Source organism: Protopterus annectens, chromosome 1.part2 (assembly GCF_019279795.1).
Source record: "Protopterus annectens isolate FY-2018-M chromosome 1.part2, PAN1.0, whole genome shotgun sequence".
Classification (NCBI taxonomy): domain Eukaryota; kingdom Metazoa; phylum Chordata; order Ceratodontiformes; family Protopteridae; genus Protopterus; species Protopterus annectens.
This window is the reverse complement of record NC_056727.1, coordinates 175170918-175188616: the sequence shown is the minus strand read 5'-3', so window position 1 is coordinate 175188616 and position 17699 is coordinate 175170918. Positions and strand designations below refer to the sequence as shown.

The window sequence follows — 17699 nt, the reverse complement described above, 5'->3', positions numbered from 1 at the left end:
ACAACTGACTTCCACGACTTCCTCCCTGTGGGGACGATAGCATTTTATACAGACATGTCCCTAGTCTTGGTACATCAATAAACGGGGGGGAGGGATTCATTAATACCGTTTGTGCAGAGAGGCCATGAGTGTTGGAATGGGTGAGATGTTCTTCATCTCACATTGCTGCAGTCCTTACACTTGGGTAGTCCGCTGTCCTCGGTCGGCCCGAATATCAAAGTATAAGGCTGACGTCGGTCAAGGCGCATTAGACTGACATCAGGACGTCAGGGTACAAATGCGCATGACCGACGTCATATCCTCAGTCTTTTTTGCCGCATGGTCCGATGCAGAAGCAGCGTTGCAAGTGCCGTTCGGCGTTCTGAAATTTTTCGAATTCTGAGTTTCAGACCGAGTCAAAGTTGGCTAAGTACCCCGTTGGGGAATATTTTAGTTTTTTCTTGCCTCAGTGGTTTACCGGATGTCAGAAAAAGTGAATAACTGTATTTCTTGTGGGAAACAGATACCGCATAGAGATTACCATACTTTGTGTATTCCTTGTTTAGGGCCTGAGCACGACGTTGTTGGGTGTCGCTCTTGTGCTAGATTCAATAAGCGCACTATAAAGAGAAGGTTAGATTGTGCCAGGTTAGTCTTTGGGAAGCGGTGCAATTATAAAATGCCGTCGGATGCTCCGACGCCCGCTTCTTCGAAGAAGCGCAAGGACAAAGCAGCTAAGCCTAGGCTTGAAGAGCCGTCCGGACGCCGGTTCTTTAGAGGTGTTGGTGGAGCCGGTGGTTCTGCCGGAGGTTTCTCTGGAGTCCCAGGGAGAGACTTTGTTATTGCAAGATGTGGCCTCTCAGGAGGCAGGTCAGGCTGAAGGGGCTTCTCAGGTTACTGTGCTCCCTCCCTTCCTAGGGTGGTTAGGCCCTCTCCTTCTGTTTCCAAGGCTTCTCCCAGAGGCAGGCCAGGTTTAGCTTCAGTTGGTGTCACCCCTAGTTCTTCAGGATCTGTGCCCAAGAAGCATATGCTTAAAATGGCAGAAGATTTGATTACTTTGATTAGAGGTTCTTTGCCCCCTCCTGATAAGAGACCTAGGGTGGAACCTGAGCTAGGGAGTTTTGAGCAGGCTTGGATGTTTCTGAGTCTTCGGCTGAAGATTTGCAGGAGTATTCTCCTTATTCTGATTCTGATGTGGATGATTCTACTCCTTCTGCTTCTCCTCCTGAGGATTTTTCTTTTTCAGAGACTCTTCATTCCATGAGGGAGCATTTTAAGTGGGAAGGTCAGGACTTCTCTGATTCCAGGAAAAGGCTTAGGGAATTTTTGTTTTTACCCCAGCATAGGCCTTTGGCTATACCTCCTGTTCTGGATGTTGTGGAAGATGTGTTTGCAGAAGCTTCCCTTAATCCTGATTCTTTGCCTCCTGCTCCTGTTAAACCGGACAGGTATTACAGGGTGCCTGAAGCTCATAAGTATCTTTTTAAGAGTCCTAGGGCAGACCCAGAAACTGTTAGTCAGGGGCCTAAGGGTGTTAAGGCTTCTGTTGTCAAAAATTCGGTTCCTCCAGATAAAGAGGCCAGGGCTTTGGATAGATGGGGAAAGAAAGTTTATACTTCCTCCACCCTAGCTGTGAGGGCTTTGAATTGCCAGTTTCACATGTTGAAATACCAAAACTATCTCCTTTCACAATTGAAGTCTAAGGTAGATGCTCTGGCGGAGGGTATTGAGTGTAAAGAGTTACAAGATTTAGTACATGTTTCTGAACAGGTGGGTAAGCATTCTTTGCAATGTGGTTTTGATGCTGTACAGGCCTCGTCTAGGGTGGCTGCCACTGGGTCAGTTCTTCGGAGGCACGCCTGGCTGAGGGATCAGAATTTATCTGACCATGTTAAGACAAGGATTTTAGATGCTCCTTTACAATCTGATGTGTTGTTTGGTTCTCCTGTTGAGGCAGTCTTAAAGAAAATGGAAGACAAGGCTAAGTCTATGCAGACTGTTAAAGATTTTTTGCAGGTTCAGCCTCCGAAGTTTAGTAGAAATTGGCCTACCAAGGGGTGGACGAATCCTTCTTATGATTCCCAGTCTAGGGGTAGATCTAGACGTGGTAGGGGCAGAGCTCAGGGCTCTTTCAGGCCTAGAACAGGGAGCACCTGCACAGTCTTCGGGTGAGGGCAGGGGTCAGTCCTTTCATAAACAGACCCAATGACCTACCTTTTCAGCTGCCAGAGCCTTCTCGTCTGGCAGCACCTTTGGGAGGAAGGTTGGCACTTTTCAAAGAAAATTGGAGTTTAATTACCCAAGACAGATGGGTATTGGATATCATACACCACGGTTACAGGTTTTATTTCCATACCTTGCCTCCTTTCAAAGGCATGCCAGACGTTCCTCCTCAGCAAAGAATAGAGGCTCACAAGCAAATTTCTCTGTTACTCCAAATAGGGGCCATACAGCCGGTCCCTATGCCAGAAGTGGGCCTAGGATTTTATTCTCGCCTGTTCCTAGTACCAAAAAAAGGGAACACGTGGAGACCAATTTTGGATTTATCTATCCTCAACACTTATCTGGACATTCCCAAGTTCAAAATGTTGACGTTACAACAGCTTTTACCTCTGCTGGGCAAAGATCATTGGATGGTAACTTTGGATCTCAAGGAGGCTTACCTTCATGTTCCTATCAGACTGAGTTGCAGGAAGTATCTGCGTTTTCGAGCTGGGACTTCTCATTATCAGTTCTCTGCATTGCCCTTTGGCTTATCTACTGCCCAGAGTGTTCACGAAAGTTCTGGCTCCAGTGATAGCTTTCCTCAGGTTAAAAGGAATACAGATCTATCCTTATTTGGACGATTGCCTGATTCTGGCTCAAGGAAGGAACGAGCTTCTTCATCATTTGGAATATGTGATAGCAGTGCTAAGATGCCTGGGGTATTCTGTGAACGAAATAAAGTCCAGTCTAGTACCCTCTCAGGACATGTGCTTTCTGGGTGTGAGACTGAATACAGCATCCCAGATGGCCTTTTGACCCCGGACAAACAAAGAATCTTTCCCTTTACTTTCATCAATTGTCTCATCAGTCCAGGCTGACTGCAAGGACAGTCCTTCAAGCCTTAGGGTTCATGGCATCTTGTATTCTGGTGCTTCCCAATGCCAAACTGCATATGAGGAAGCTACAATGGTATCTCAAAAATGTATGGACACAGCACTGCCAGGATTTGGACACTGTCATTCAAATAATACCTTGCATTCAAAAGGAATTGTTGTGGTGGGCTCAGGAATGTCACCTAAACAAGGGACTCTCTGTGACCCGGACAGAGGCGAGTCAGATTCTAACGACAGATGCCTCAGACAAAGCTTGGGGAGCTCATCTGAAGGGAAAGTGGATACAAGACAAGTGGCCTGCCAGACTACAACATCTACATATCAACTTGAAAGAGATGTTAGCAGTCCAGTTTGCATTAATAGCTTTCAAGGATTTACTTCTTCCAGGGCAGGTGTTGATTCTAACAGACAACACAACTGTCATGTGGTACATCAACAAGCAAGGCGGAACACATTCTTATCCTCTATGCAGGCAAGCAATGATTTTGTGGGAGACTGCTCTCAGTTTACAGCTAAATCTTCAGGCAAGGTTTCTGCCGGAGCACAGAACTCCTTAGCAGATGTGTTGAGCAGGCAATTATGGATCCCCACGAGTGGAAATTGGATCCTCATGTATTTCAGAAATTGACAGTGTCATGGGGAACTCCAGACATAGATCTGTTCGCTTCTCCACTAAACCACCAGCTGCCAAAGTTTTGCACAAAAGGTTTCATCCCACAGCTTGGAAAGTGGATGCTCTTTCTTTCAATTGGAGCAATCTTCATGTGTATGCCTTTCCACCTCTGCCTCTCCTCCCAAAGGTACTACTAAAGGCCAGACAGGACAAGCCAAGGATGATTTTGATAGCTCCAGATTGGCCTCGACAGCATTGGTACCCATTACTGAGAAGCCTGGTGCGGGAGCCTCCATGGCCTTTGCCTTGATTCCACACCTGTTGTCTCAGGAGGACAGTCATTTGCTCAATGTCAAGCTTCACTCTCTGCACCTAACAGCCTGGCATATTCTGTTTTGAACCATAGTGGGCCTCCACTTCCACAGCAAGTTTTGAATGTTATTTTGGAAGCTAGAAGGCCTAGTACAAGGAAAGTGTACGAGATAAATGGAAGAGATTTTATTTTGGAGTGCAGCAAAGGATTTTGATGTTTCTGAGCCTAATTTAAGTGTGGCTCTTCAATATCTTACTGAGTTACTGGACAAAGGTTTGTCCTTCTCTTCTATTAAGGTTCATGCTGCAGCAATTTCGGCTCACTATGATTGTGACCCACCATTGTTTTCTCATCCTTTGTTCAAGCAATTTCTTAGAGGGGCAAAGAGTATAAGACCCCCACGAAGAGCTCCTACTCCTGCTTGGGATCTCAATTTTGTGTTGGAGAAACTCACTCTACAACCTTTTGAGCCTGCAGCTACTACCGAGTTGAAATTTTTATCATGGAAGACTGCTTTTTTGTTGGCTATTACCTCTGCAAGAAGGGTTTCTGAGTTGCAGGCCCTTATGGCGGTTGAGCCTTTCTTAATTTTCCATAAGGATAGGGTATCTTTACGTACTAATCCTTCCTTTATGCCTAAAGTGGTTTCTAGTGTGGCTTTAAACCAAACTATTCATTTGCCTACTTTTATGCAAATCCCCAAAATAAAGGGGAAAAGATTTTGCATACTTTAGATGTACACAGGCAGTTGCGATATTATTTGGACAGAACTAAAGGGTTCAGGCAGTCTCAGCAGTTATTTGTTTCATTTGCTTTGGGTTCTCAGGGCAAGCCTGTGTCAAAACAAACTATTTCTAAGTGGATTGGGTTTTGCATTGCTTTCTGTTATTCCCATCATGGCAAGGAAATTCCAGCTGGGATTAGGCCTCATTCCACTAGGGCTACTGCCACTGACAGCTTTTTAAGGGGGGTGGCAACTAAAGATATTTTGGAGGCAGCTACTTGGAGTTCAGCGCATACTTTCTCTAAGCATTATCACCTTCCACTTTACTCTAAATCTAGGGCTGGTTTTGCCACTGCTATTTTACAGGGCATTTTGGCAGCTCCTGCTTCTTTATAGTTTTGCCATCCTCCCTTTCCTCTGCTTTGGGATTCTACCCAAGTGTAAGGACTGCAGCAATGTGAGATGAAGAACATAGTACAGTTTTGTACCTACCATAAATGTAGATGTTCGAAGATCCACATTGCTGCAGTCCAATTTACCCTCCCTCCTTCCCCTCTGTAGTTAGAGGCGGTTGTGTGGGTTTGATTGTAAATATTGTGTATATTGTATATATTGTACATATTGTTAGCGCAAGGGTGGTTGGTGGTTTGCTGTCTTTTGGTTTTGACCTTTCTTTTTAGGGTCTTCTGACATCTGGGGCAAGAAAAGACTGAGGATATGACGTCGGTCATGCGCATTTGTACCCTGACGTCCTGATGTCAGTCTAATGCGCCTTGACCGACGTCAGCCTTATACTTTGATATTCGGGCCGACCAAGGACAGCGGACTACCCAAGTGTAAGGACTGCAGCAATATGGATCTTCGAACATCTACATTTATGGTAGGTACAAAACTGTACTTTTTTCAAACTGCTTTCTTATTGCAACGCACTTTCAAAGGAAGACCAACATTCTAGCAGACCGACTCAGTAGGTCCCTTTTGAGTCCGCACGAGTGGTCACTCAATCAGTTGGTAGCAATATGATTTTCAGCCGATGAGGCCATCCTTGCTGCGACTTGTTCACCTCTCCCCTAAACAAGAAGTGGAGTAGGTATTTTAGTCTGATTCCCCCAGTTGGGGAAACCCTGAGTGACTCTCTAGTCCATGATTGGCCTTCGGGTCTCCTTTATGCTTACACTCCCATGCCAGTTATCCCAAGAATTCTACAGAAAACCAGCAGATTGAAGAGCACTCCTCATTTCCCCCTTTTGGCCTCATCAGGTATAGTTCCCCTTTCTACAGTCTCGCCTAACATATCCACTTGGATATTGGACCCCAGTCAGGATCTGATTTCTCACCCATCAGAACATCAGCCCCTCGGTCCCTGATCCCTATGGTGAACTGCTTGGTTTCTTCACTTCCAATGATTCTAAACAAGTCCAAGCTAGCCTACCAGTCCAAAAGGTTATTTTTGTCTCCCAAAAACCTTCCACAAAATAGGTTTACAGTAGCAAGTGGAAAAGGTTTTCAATTTGGGCCTCCAAGCAAAATATCGACCCTTTTTCAGCTTCTGTATCAGATATACTTTTTTTTCCTAGCTTTACTTTCCCAGGATGGTGCTAGTTTCTCTATTATAAAATTGCAACTGACAGCAATTTCAAACTTTCACATTGGAAAAGGCTTTATTTACCTTTACATCATGTAAAGCTATGAAAGAAGTTTTCTTTCTTAGACCACCAATCAAAGAACCTTCTCCTCCATAGGACCTGACTGTTGTCCTCCAAAGCCTCACTCAAAAACATTTTGAGCCAGTTGATTCTTGCAACATAAAATTTTTATCTTTGAAAACAATTTTTCTCACAGACTGTAACCTCTGCAAAAAGAGTATCTGAATTGCAAGCATAATCTCCTAAGTCGCCATACATTATTTTTCACAAAGATAAAGTATCCTCAAGAACTATATATGCATGTATATATGTATGTATATATGCTAAAATGGGCATTATATTTGATAATGGATCTGATGAAGCTGCTCCTGTGATGTTGAGGGATAAAACCTTGACTGTGACCCAGGTGACCCAAGTTCAGTTAGCTTGAGACTGATGGAATGGCAAGAAAGGATGAGGCATTACCATCGTGGAGTGGGTGGCCATTTGCTGTGACAATCCCTAGTAGAGACTGGGGGCTGTGCACTGGTAGGAGTGTCCAACAGGGATTCAGGGCAGAGACTTGTCTGAGGTGGGGCATTAATCTGCATGTCTCCATTGCACACCCACCCCTGGGCATTCTATTGGGACTGAAAGAGGTGGGGGAATGAGTAGGCCTTAATAAGCAAAAAGCCCCCCCCCTCCCCCCCCGGAAGTATGTTCATAGGTTCATAGAACAGATGTGCCGAACCCCAGGATGCCTGGCTCCAGAACCAGCCCCAGCATACCAGATTAAGTCCCGAGGATTGGGAGAGGCAAGGAAGACAAGCTGGTAAAACCAGGATGGGCAGGTACTATATAAATAAAACCAAATAAATAACAGTGATGGATGTAGAACGGCTTTTCATTTGTCTCAAATAGTAAATTTCATCAGACAACCAACAAGTAAAACGTTCCATCTTGTATATTTAAAATGGCGCCATTTCCTTTTCAAACAGAAAGTGACACATTCAGTGTTTTTTTTTAAACATGTGACTCATGAAAACTTGTTGCTACAATACTGATACAATGTCTAATCTAAGCCAACATGCTCCATGAATAATTCAATCATTTTTTTTATATAAAATGTGTGTGTATGTACACACACACACACACACAAATATTCATAGATTAAATGAAAAACTTACTACGTCCGTCATACTAGCAATACATTTTCTGTGAGACCCAATAATTAATAAAATTGTGATTGCTTTATACTCATTTATTTATTTATTTATTTATTTGTTTATTGACATTTGTTGACCGAGAAAATTTGACTGGACACTGGTCCTTTTTCAGCGGAGGCCCGGGGAGAAAAGTTCCACAATGAAAACAACAATTAATTGCAAGTTACAAGAAGTATAGGTAGGTTTTGTTTAATAATAGTAGTAAACAGTTCAAAATGAAATTAAGTATTTAGTTAAATGGTACAACACTTGTATCATTGCTGCAATAAAGCCTAGCAAGTATTTCAATAGCTGAGATAGCAGCTGTTACCCTTAAATAACAGAAGCTAAGATTACAGCTGAGATATAGGTTGACAAGAAATGTATTTGGCTGCAATCCGAGGTAGTTAGAGGGGTGGAAGAAAGGGATTAGAGAGGGTGGGGTAGAGATGTTGGAGAGGTTTGTTACAGGGGCATGCCCAGTGCTCTTTTAGATGAGATTTTAGAGCAGCTTTAAAGTTGGTGTGTGATGACACAGAAGTTGTAGTGTGAGGAATTCCATAACACAATATGAATGTAAACGTGCTAACCAATGCCTAAACTGTAAATAATATGAATAATAATCTATTTTTTTATTATTTATTAGTAGTAATTACTTATTCACTTTTCAACTTTACTTACTTACCCAGCCAATGCCTTTAACTTAAGTATACTATTAATAGTGCAGTAATCATTTAATCTTGGCCATACACATTAATGTAGTTGCAGTTGCTAAACCAATTCAGCCTTTTCCAGCTGAATAGTCCAAGCTGGAAAAGGCTGAATTGGTTTTGCAACTGCAACTACATTTATGTGTATGGCTAGGATTAAGTGATTACTGCACTATTGATAGTATCCTTAAGTTAAAGGCATTGGCTAGGTAGCAAGTAAAAAAGTAGGAAAGCTAATAAATAATTTATAATAAAAATAGAATATTATTCATAATATGTTCAGTTTAGGCATTAGCGTGTTTATATTCATATTGTCTTTTCATAAATATAAAGCAATCACAATTTTATTAATTATTGGGTCTCAGAAAATGCATTGCTAGTATGATGGACATAGTAAGTTCATTTGATCTATGAATATTTGTGTGTATGTGTATATATCATTTTATATATGTATATATAATTTTATAAATATATATATATATATATATATATATATATATATATATATAATTTTATATACACACAAACACATTTATATATAAAAAAAATATTTATTGTCTGCAACATTATTCATGGAGCATGTTGGCTTAGATGATTAGACATTGTATCTATTTTAGTGACAAGTTTTTATGTTATATGTTTAAAAAAAGCACTGAATGCCGCTTCCTGTTTGAAAAGGAAATGGCGCCATTTTAAATATATTAGATGGAAAGTTTTAGTTGCTTGTTGTCTGATGATGTTTGCTATTTGAGACAAAAGAAAAGCGCTTAACAGTAAGTAAAAAAGCTGTTCTATATCCATCACCGTTATTTATTTGGTTTGTTATATAGTTTGTGCACTTCCGGGATGGGCAGGTGCCAGACTGGTAATGTGAAGGATGTGGTGGTTTGAGAAAAATAAGGCAGTAAATAAGTAATAGGTCTGATGAGATGCAAGTGATACAAGTGAAGTTCAATTACTCATTCACGTCTGCTTTCTTACACGCATTCACTCACACAAGCAGACAGAAAAGTAAATGCACACATGCACATGCATACACACACACACTTCGTTGTTTTTTTTTTTACCTTTGCTAAACAGCAAAAGCACTGCTTAGCAAATGTAAACGTAATGGTGGTTGTTAGTTTTTTAGCAGTCCGAGCTCCACGGCAGCTTGTTATACTGCCATGAAATGGCAAACATTTTTCACCAGGCATTACTTTTACAGTAATACCCTGCTGGAGAAAGTTCATTCTCCAATCAGGGTGCTGATGTACAGTTTGCCCATTCTCTAATACACACTTAAATTCCTTTTCAGCCACCTTTTCCCTTCCTATAGTTTCCACTAATCTTATCATAACCATTTTTTTTCAGTTGTTTTTTTTCCCAGTCCTGCTGCTCTTCTGAACTGTTTCAAGTGTTGTCACTGTTGCCTTATATTTGTAGTTAACTATTTCAAATGTGGTTTCATGCCAAAACAGTAAAAAGCTACTTATCCCCCTCCTTCACTTTCCAGCCCTTCCAAGTCATCTCTAAGTATTCTACTCAGAATCTCTGTCTCTAATCTAAAGAAGTGTGTTGAGTGGGCACCACCATCCTGTTCCTGTCTTTACCCTTTCCTATTTTGTGATTTATCAGTTTAATGCTGTTTTTGCTGCTTTTAGGTCCCTCATTGTACTTCTATAGATTTGTCTTTCATCCGCATCTCCTTGACGGTTTCTTCCCATCCCTATGAGGGTTTTTAGGAGGGAAGTCATTTCCCAGAGTCTCTGCCCTTTTGGTGTCATTTGACTGGATATGGTGACACTGTCGCTTCGTATTTATTCAGGTTTGGTTCTCAGATGGGGGTACCTTTTGTGTGGAGTCTGCATGTCCTCACATGAGTTTTCTGTGGGTACTTCAGTTTCCTCCCACATTCCAAAGACATGATAGGAAGATTGATCTGCAACTTTTAAATCGTCTCTAGGTGTGTGATATGGCAATCTACCTATGGCTCTCTCCCTTTACCCAGTAAACACTGTGAATGGCAGTAGCTAATACCCAGGGTCACTGTAGGAGTCAACTGTAACTTGTAAGTATGGCTGGATGGACTATCTTTTAGGTAAGGTTTGTGCAAAAATGTACGCCAAGTATATGGTTTCATAATTGACAGGTGTCTTTGTTTTTTTTAAGCTTATGTTTGATAACTGAGTCTGCATGCTGCATAAGATGTCTTTTTTGCGGATGTGATGTAGGAAAAAGGAACATGAAGAAAAAATCATTGCTTTGCAGGTTCATAGGTAAATCTGCAGATGACTGCATGCCTAGTCAATAACCAGACAGTGATCAAGAGTGAGAATTGAACCTTGTACCTTTACGTCTGTGAGTTAACATCTTAGTCCTTATGCTAACCCCCAACCCCTACTTCTTCAGATAGGAGTAAATGAAAATGACTTTCAACTTGCTTTAAAGGTACTGAGCTGATGTTGTCAGTCTTCATTCATTCATTCTTGACTGATGGGTTTTGTTCCGAACCCGCGGAACCGAGTCAGCTGTTATACTAGCTCACGCCAGCCAAAAACTCTCGAGCTAAGGCTTTACCCATACTGCCTGTCTTCCCATTACCTCAGATCTCATTTGCTGTGTAGAAAATTGGATGCGTCCGCCACTGATCTCAGCCAAGTGCTAAAATTTTTCGTTTTTGGCTATATTTCTACCTTTTACTCAACCCTTTTCCTTTCTAAACATTTTCTCTTTGGTGTGAGTCACTCTTAAGTGTTAGTCTTTCTATTTTTTCTCCAAGTGTTACTAGTTTACCATTGTTGGTACTTGGGCCTCTCCTTTCCCTATTACCATTGGGTAATTCTTGATACCATTGTTGGCATCCTTTTCCCTTTCTTTTTCTCTCCCTTTCTGTACCCTTTTCGGGTATCCTCTATATACCATTGTTGGTATATTTATTAAAAAAAAAAAAAATTATCTTTATATTTTTCCTCTGAGAGTCTATGCTCATGTTGTTTCTTCTGGTTGATAAAAAAAAATGGCAGAAAACCAAAAAGGAACCACCGGGTTCAAACATTTAAGGAGGTTAAGAGATAGGATCTTAGAACATAAAGTCAGAAATACAGAGGAACGTCATTACTAACTCCTTAGCCCAACATATACAGGAGACTGATGAATCACACTATTTTCTGTTTTGTGTGATAGATATCCTAACTTCCAACGTTAGACATAGTGATCTGATTAACAAACTAGACACCAATACAAGCGGATTCTTACCCTGGTTTGAACAAACAGGTCACATTAAAACCTATACTGAAAAGAAAGCAGCAGCAAGTTCACTAAATAATAACTCTTATATGAACTATAATAAGTTATATGGTGTAGATACATGCCTTTAGAATGTAATACATTTTTGTAATTGAAAAGAAAGCAGCAGTAAGCTTACCTAATATTAAGAATTGTTATGTGAATTACAGCTTTATATATGCCTTCAGAGTGTGATGTACTTTAACTGAAAAGAAAGCAGTAGTGAGTTCACTAAAATGTTAAGAACCTTGATATGAATTATAGCTTTGTATTACTATGGCAAGTTATGTGGTCTGAATATATGTCTTCAGAATGTGATATATTTCTTTAAAAATCCTTTAGATTTATTGATTGATAAATTGATTGTTAGTATGTGATAGGTTAGGGCTGTGTCATGTGTTTTGAGTTTTTTAATATAAAAGATGTTAGTTTTTACTATGAATTTTATTAACACTGAAGAAGGACTTATTGTCTGAAAGCTTTATTTTATTAAAAGGTTTGTACAGCGCTGTGGAGTTTGCTTTTTTCTTACTGCAGACAATAATCACCAAAGGTTACCGGATTCCCTTCAGTCTATTTCCCAAACCACAAAAGCGAATCCCAAACCACAAAAGCGAATCCTCAAAGTTCCACCCAGTCAGAGGGATCTTAGTATTAGAAATACAAAAGCTGCTTCAAAAGAGTCATCCAAACAGTCCCACCAGACCAGATAGGATCCAGATTTTACTCTAGATTCCTTTTTGAGTCAAAAAAGACGGGACCAGAGGCCAATTTTGTATCTCTATGTATTGAACAAATTCGTACAACAAACAAAATTTCGGATGGTCACAGTTCAGTCTCTCCTTCCTCTTCTAGAGAAGAACAATTAGATGTGCTGTATAGATCTTCAAGATGCGTATTGCCACATAAGAATGGACAAACACTCCAGAAGATATCTCTACTTCCAGCTAGGAGCCAGTCATTACCACTGTTGAGCACTGCTCTTTGGTCTGACCACAGCCCCCAGGTTGTTCACGAAGTGCATGGCAGTTGTAGCAGCTCACTTAAAACTACAAGGATTCCGTGTGTTTCCATATCTAGATGACTGGCTTCTCACCGCCCCCACTAGGCAGCTACTGCTTTGTGCCGTAGACTCTGTTCTATGCTTTGCCGAGTTCTTAGACATTTGTCAACAAAGAAAAATCACAACTGTCCCCCACACAGGACTTTAGAATTCGTCGGGGCAAAATTAAATACAAAGTCTTGTGTGGGCTCCCTTCCTCATCACGGGTTGTTAAAGTTGAGGTCCCAATTTTAAGTGATACTATCCAAAGACAAAGTCGCTGCTCATCTGGTTCTACAACTTCTTGGGTCCATGGCAGTAACAATCACATTAGTCCCCCAAATGGCGATAATTGAATCCTGTATTATGGGGGCCTGTGCCCCCCCACCCCCCTCTAATTATATATACCAACTCAGAGATTGCACTACAGTGAGGAAAGGGCAAATTTTCCGATCTTCACTGTACCACAATCTCACAAAACTGACCTCAATTATTGGCATTTTCGCTGTTTACTGCAATCGGCATTTTGAACTTTCTTTCAAATAATATAGACCCCTTCTAACCCACCCCATGTCTCATCCAGTCCTAACTACGAACCGCTGCAAGAAAGACTTATTTTGGTGGGTGAAGCCAGAAGAGAATTTATGGAGTCTCCCCTTCTGCCCTTCTCAGCCCAAAGCCATAGTGACCACGGACGCTTCCCTGGTTGGGGGGAGGGGCAGCATTTTCAGGGAAGGACCATTCAAGGCACTTGGTCCCCTGAGGAGACCCATCTGTACATCAGTGTCCTAGAACTGAGGTCGGTGCTTTTAGCGTTGCAGACATTCCAGTTTGCCCTTCCTTCAGGGACATTTGCTAGCCAGTCAGACAACATGTCAGTAGCCTGGTACATCAACAAACGGGGTGAACTAGATCCTACCCTGTATGTTGGGAAACCCTAAGAGTGTGGAAATGGGCAATCGCCTCCAACTGCTGTCTAATTGCAATGCATATTCCGGGGAATTCCAATGTGATTGCAGACAAACTAAGCAGGTGCTATCCTTCTACCTCATGAGTGGTCTCTCAATCCCAACATAGCGAAGAGAATCTTTTGTTGATGGAGTCAGCCGTGCTGTGACCTGTTTGCCTCTCCCATGAACCACAGATGCAGCAGCTCCTTTGCCCTAGTTCCCCCTTGTGGGGAGTCCCTGAGAGGTGCACTTCTCCACGATTGGCCCCCAGGACTTATATGCCTTTTCACCGATCCCTCTAATTCTCCAATTTCTCAGGAAAGCCCAGCAGTTGAGAAGCAAAGGGATTCTCATTGCACCTTACTGGCCCCATCAAATCTGGTTTTCCTTTTCTCTACCCTCATCCGGTTCACCGCCTATGGACTCTGGGTCCAACTCCAGACCTGTTATCTCACCCTCAGGGTTTGGTTCATCCCAACCTACATCTCAAGCTGACTGCTTGGTTTCTCCACTTCCAGTAATTGCCAGGTGTAACAATATCCTCCCCTACAAAAGATACTTCTGGCTTCTCATAAACCATCCACCAGAAAAATTTACTTCAGCAAATGGAAAAGATTTTCTGTTTGGTTAGATACAAATGGTTTTGATCCCTTCTCGGCTCCATTCAATAAGGTCCTGGAATACTTACCCACCTAATTTAAATTGGGAGCCTCAACTTCTACCATTAGAGTTCATTTAGCTGCCATTTCGAATTTCCATAATGGATTTGATGATCATTCTTTAATGTTTCACCTTCTTTGCAAAACTTTTCTTAAGCGCTGTACATTTGAAGCCACATTTTAAAGACCATGTAGTGCCTTGGGATTTAACCTTGGTATTGCAATGTGCAGTTCGCAGTTCTTTGAGCCAGCAGCCACCTGTGACCTCAAGTTTCTATCCTGGAAGACCCTTTTCCTAGTGGCTATCACTTCTGCTAGGAGAATTTTAGATTACAGACTTAGTGTGTGAATCATCTCTATGTCATCTTCCACAAAGAAAGACCATCACTCAGAACCAATCCTTCATTCCTTCCTAAAGTAGTATCAAAGTCCAATATCAAACAGACTTATCAGTTTTCTTCCAAATTTTTCAAACAAAGGAGAGTACTGCCTACATATGTTGGACATTCACAGGCCGTTACGTTTCTACTCAGGCAGAACAAAAGCCTCTAGAAAATCAGACCAACTATATCTATCCTTTTCAGGTACCAGATTGGGAAAACCAGTTTCAAAGGTCACCTTATCTAAATGGCTAAGAGACTGCATTTCCTTTATATACAATCAGATTAAACTCAAATTACCAACAAAAGTTAGAGCTCATTCTACAAGGACCGTTTCCACTTCAGCGGTCTTCCATTCCAGAGCTTGTATGGAAGACATCTGCAGCTGCAACTTGGGCTACTCATACATTTATCACGCATTACAAATTGGACGTGGTCTCCAGGGGAAGAGCATCCTTTGGTTCTGTGATGCCCATGAATATCCTTTCTTAGGGCCGCCCAGGATCTAAAGTAGCTCGGGACTCTGTCCCATCAGTCAAGAATGAATGAAGATTGACAACATCAGATAAAGAAATTACGTTCTTACCATAACATTCCATCTGTGTTGTCGATCTTCATTCATTCTTGACATCCTACCCTCTTGCCCCTTCCAAAGACTCTTGGAGGTTTGGAACTAGTCCTGGGGTTCTTATAGGGTTGTTGCTCAGACGAACTTCCATTTTTCTTCATAACAGGCAAACCCAGTCTGAGCTAATGAGAAGAGAGGCAGTATGGGTAAAGCCTTAGCTCAAGAGTTTTTGTCTGGTGCGAGGTAGTACAACGGCCTAGTTGTTTCCGAGGGTTCGGAACCAAACCCATCAGTCAAGAATGAATGAAGATTGACAACACAAATGCAACGTTGTGGTAAGAACATAACTTATTTTTTTTATTATGCATTACAGCTTTTTGTAACCCAGTAGAGATAGCATGTGTGTGTACTGTTGCACTTCACTGGCTTTGCTAAAATCTAATTTGTAGTTATCTACAGAATTCTCACTTTACTGGTAACACCTAGCTGCATAGCACAACTTCATGATAACTCCTGGTCTTTCATTGCACTTCCCTATTTGGGCTCATTCTCCACCTTGAGTAGTTTGGGTACTTTGTCTTAAGTTGTTTGCACATATGCAGTGTTAGTAGCTAGGCTCCTAGAGCGTAACTGTTGGTGAGAGGAAAGATTCAGGAGGAGGCGTGTGTGTGGATCTCTGCAAGGAAATGAAGAGTGATAGCATTCAAAGGATTGAATTTGGAAGTTTTAGTTTGTTTCTGTGAAAAAACTGATAAACAAGCAATTCAGTCTGTTTCCATGTTGATTTCAAGAGCCTGAATATATTTATTTACTGCATGTCTCTGACATGAGCTTACATTTGAAGTATTTATGGCCTTATTTACAGGATTCTAGTTTCACAAGTATCCAGTTACTAATCGCTGTTTCATAACTGCAAAATGTGCTAAGTATCCCATATTTGTGTTTTGATCTTGTATACTTCAATGATGTCCGTCTGTGTTTTGTTAACTTTTAAGCCAGTAATCACTTTCTTTTTCTTCCCTGTTAGTCTTTGTTGGCATTACTGCAGAAGGCTGAAGGACTGTCCCAGGCATTGAGCATTCAACCTGCCTTGAACGTATCAAAAACACACAAAGCTGTTTTTAAAAGACTGCGGGTAAGAGAGAGAGAGCAAATGAATGGCTTCTTTACCCAGTCACAGACGACACAGTCAGACATGGACTCAAAAGGGAAATTGCAAACATGCCTACAGAAAAAAAGGAGGTTGACAGAATCTGCTCAGGGCAGAATTTACCATCGGAGGTCGACAAAAACAATTAATTTGAAAGGATGAAAAAAAATTCTATTCCTTCTGTTAAAGTAGCCAGTTTTGTGCTAGAGTATTCCAGCTCAATATGTTGTGCGTTTTTTGCACCTTGTGGAGGAAAGTTCTGGAGCAGTCAACTGTTGTACTGGAAGTTAATCAGCCTGTTTGCAAGATGACAAGTGGGATGTCTTGTGAATGGAGTGTAGTATGCATTTTTTATATCTTTGGCATACAGGCTGCCATGTACGATTACAGTTAACTGGTAAAGCAGTTACATTCTTCTGCAATGTAACCTTCATGTGTAGCACATCCCATTCACCATTTCTCTTATTAAATTATTTTTGATGTTTCATAAACATGGAATTATTGCAAAATGTTATCTATTTGACAGTGGTATTTTTAACACTTGGGTGCTTAATACTGTAGTATTCATAGTCACTGTATTGGTCTCAATGTTTTGGAAGTCCTTAGTATCCTAGAGTTTAACTGCTGCATGTATTTAAAATGGGTACAGAACTGAGACGATGAAACAAAATATAACCTTTGGAACTAACTGAAACAAAAGCTCAAGTCAGTAAAGACTCTATCGATGACAAGAGAGTAGTTATTTATTTGTTATGGATTAGATGCTTGTATAGTGAATGAACTGAAGAAACGTGTGTGACAGTCCTTATTTTTCTACCCACTATTGATTATTCATATTTAAGTTAAATATCTAAATATATTTCCCTTTCTGTTTTCTCCATATTCATGATAAAGCCTGTATTAGTAACCCAACTCCATGAAAACATTTTTATCTGATGATGTCCTTTTTCATTCTTCCTCACAAATGGTCTAGGATCAGATCCTCTGATCTGACTTGGGGTCATTTACAAGACTTAGAATCCAAATCTTAAGCTCCTCCCTCTCTCATAATGCTGTGCTGCCATCCCTAAATCCTGAGATGTTGTTTGCTGCCATCATGTCAAGACACAGATTTGGTCTCGAGCAGTGAGAATGAATTTTTTGTATTTTAACCTTCTTGAGATTGTTGACTTCGCATTACTCCTCTCAGATTATTACAGTTTCTATAGCTTAGTTATTGTGTGCGTGTTTTTTTTTTTTTTTTGGATCTCTCCTTTTCCTCCCTTGCTACATTTATAGCTGGCATTAGGATGTGCTCTTTCTCTCCTTTCTTCTGTTAGTGCCTTTTGGTGCATATGTGTGTGTTTGTGTGAGTATGTATGTATATGTGTGCGTGTATGTATGTGTGTATGTATATATTTATATATATTTATATAT

The 17699-nt window shown here is 41.0% G+C and overlaps 1 protein-coding gene across 1 annotated transcript in view; it reads left to right on the top strand.

Annotated features, from left to right (window-relative positions):
* Positions 1–17014, top strand: part of NSL1 (NSL1 component of MIS12 kinetochore complex) — a gene marked incomplete in the record, with an annotated part of 415175 nt that extends 398161 nt beyond the window's left edge. Inside the window, 1 exon segment of the mRNA XM_044055447.1 lies at positions 16161–17014. Within this exon segment, the coding sequence (XP_043911382.1) occupies positions 16161–16445 (285 nt within the window).
* Between the last annotated feature and the right edge of the window lie 685 nt (positions 17015–17699).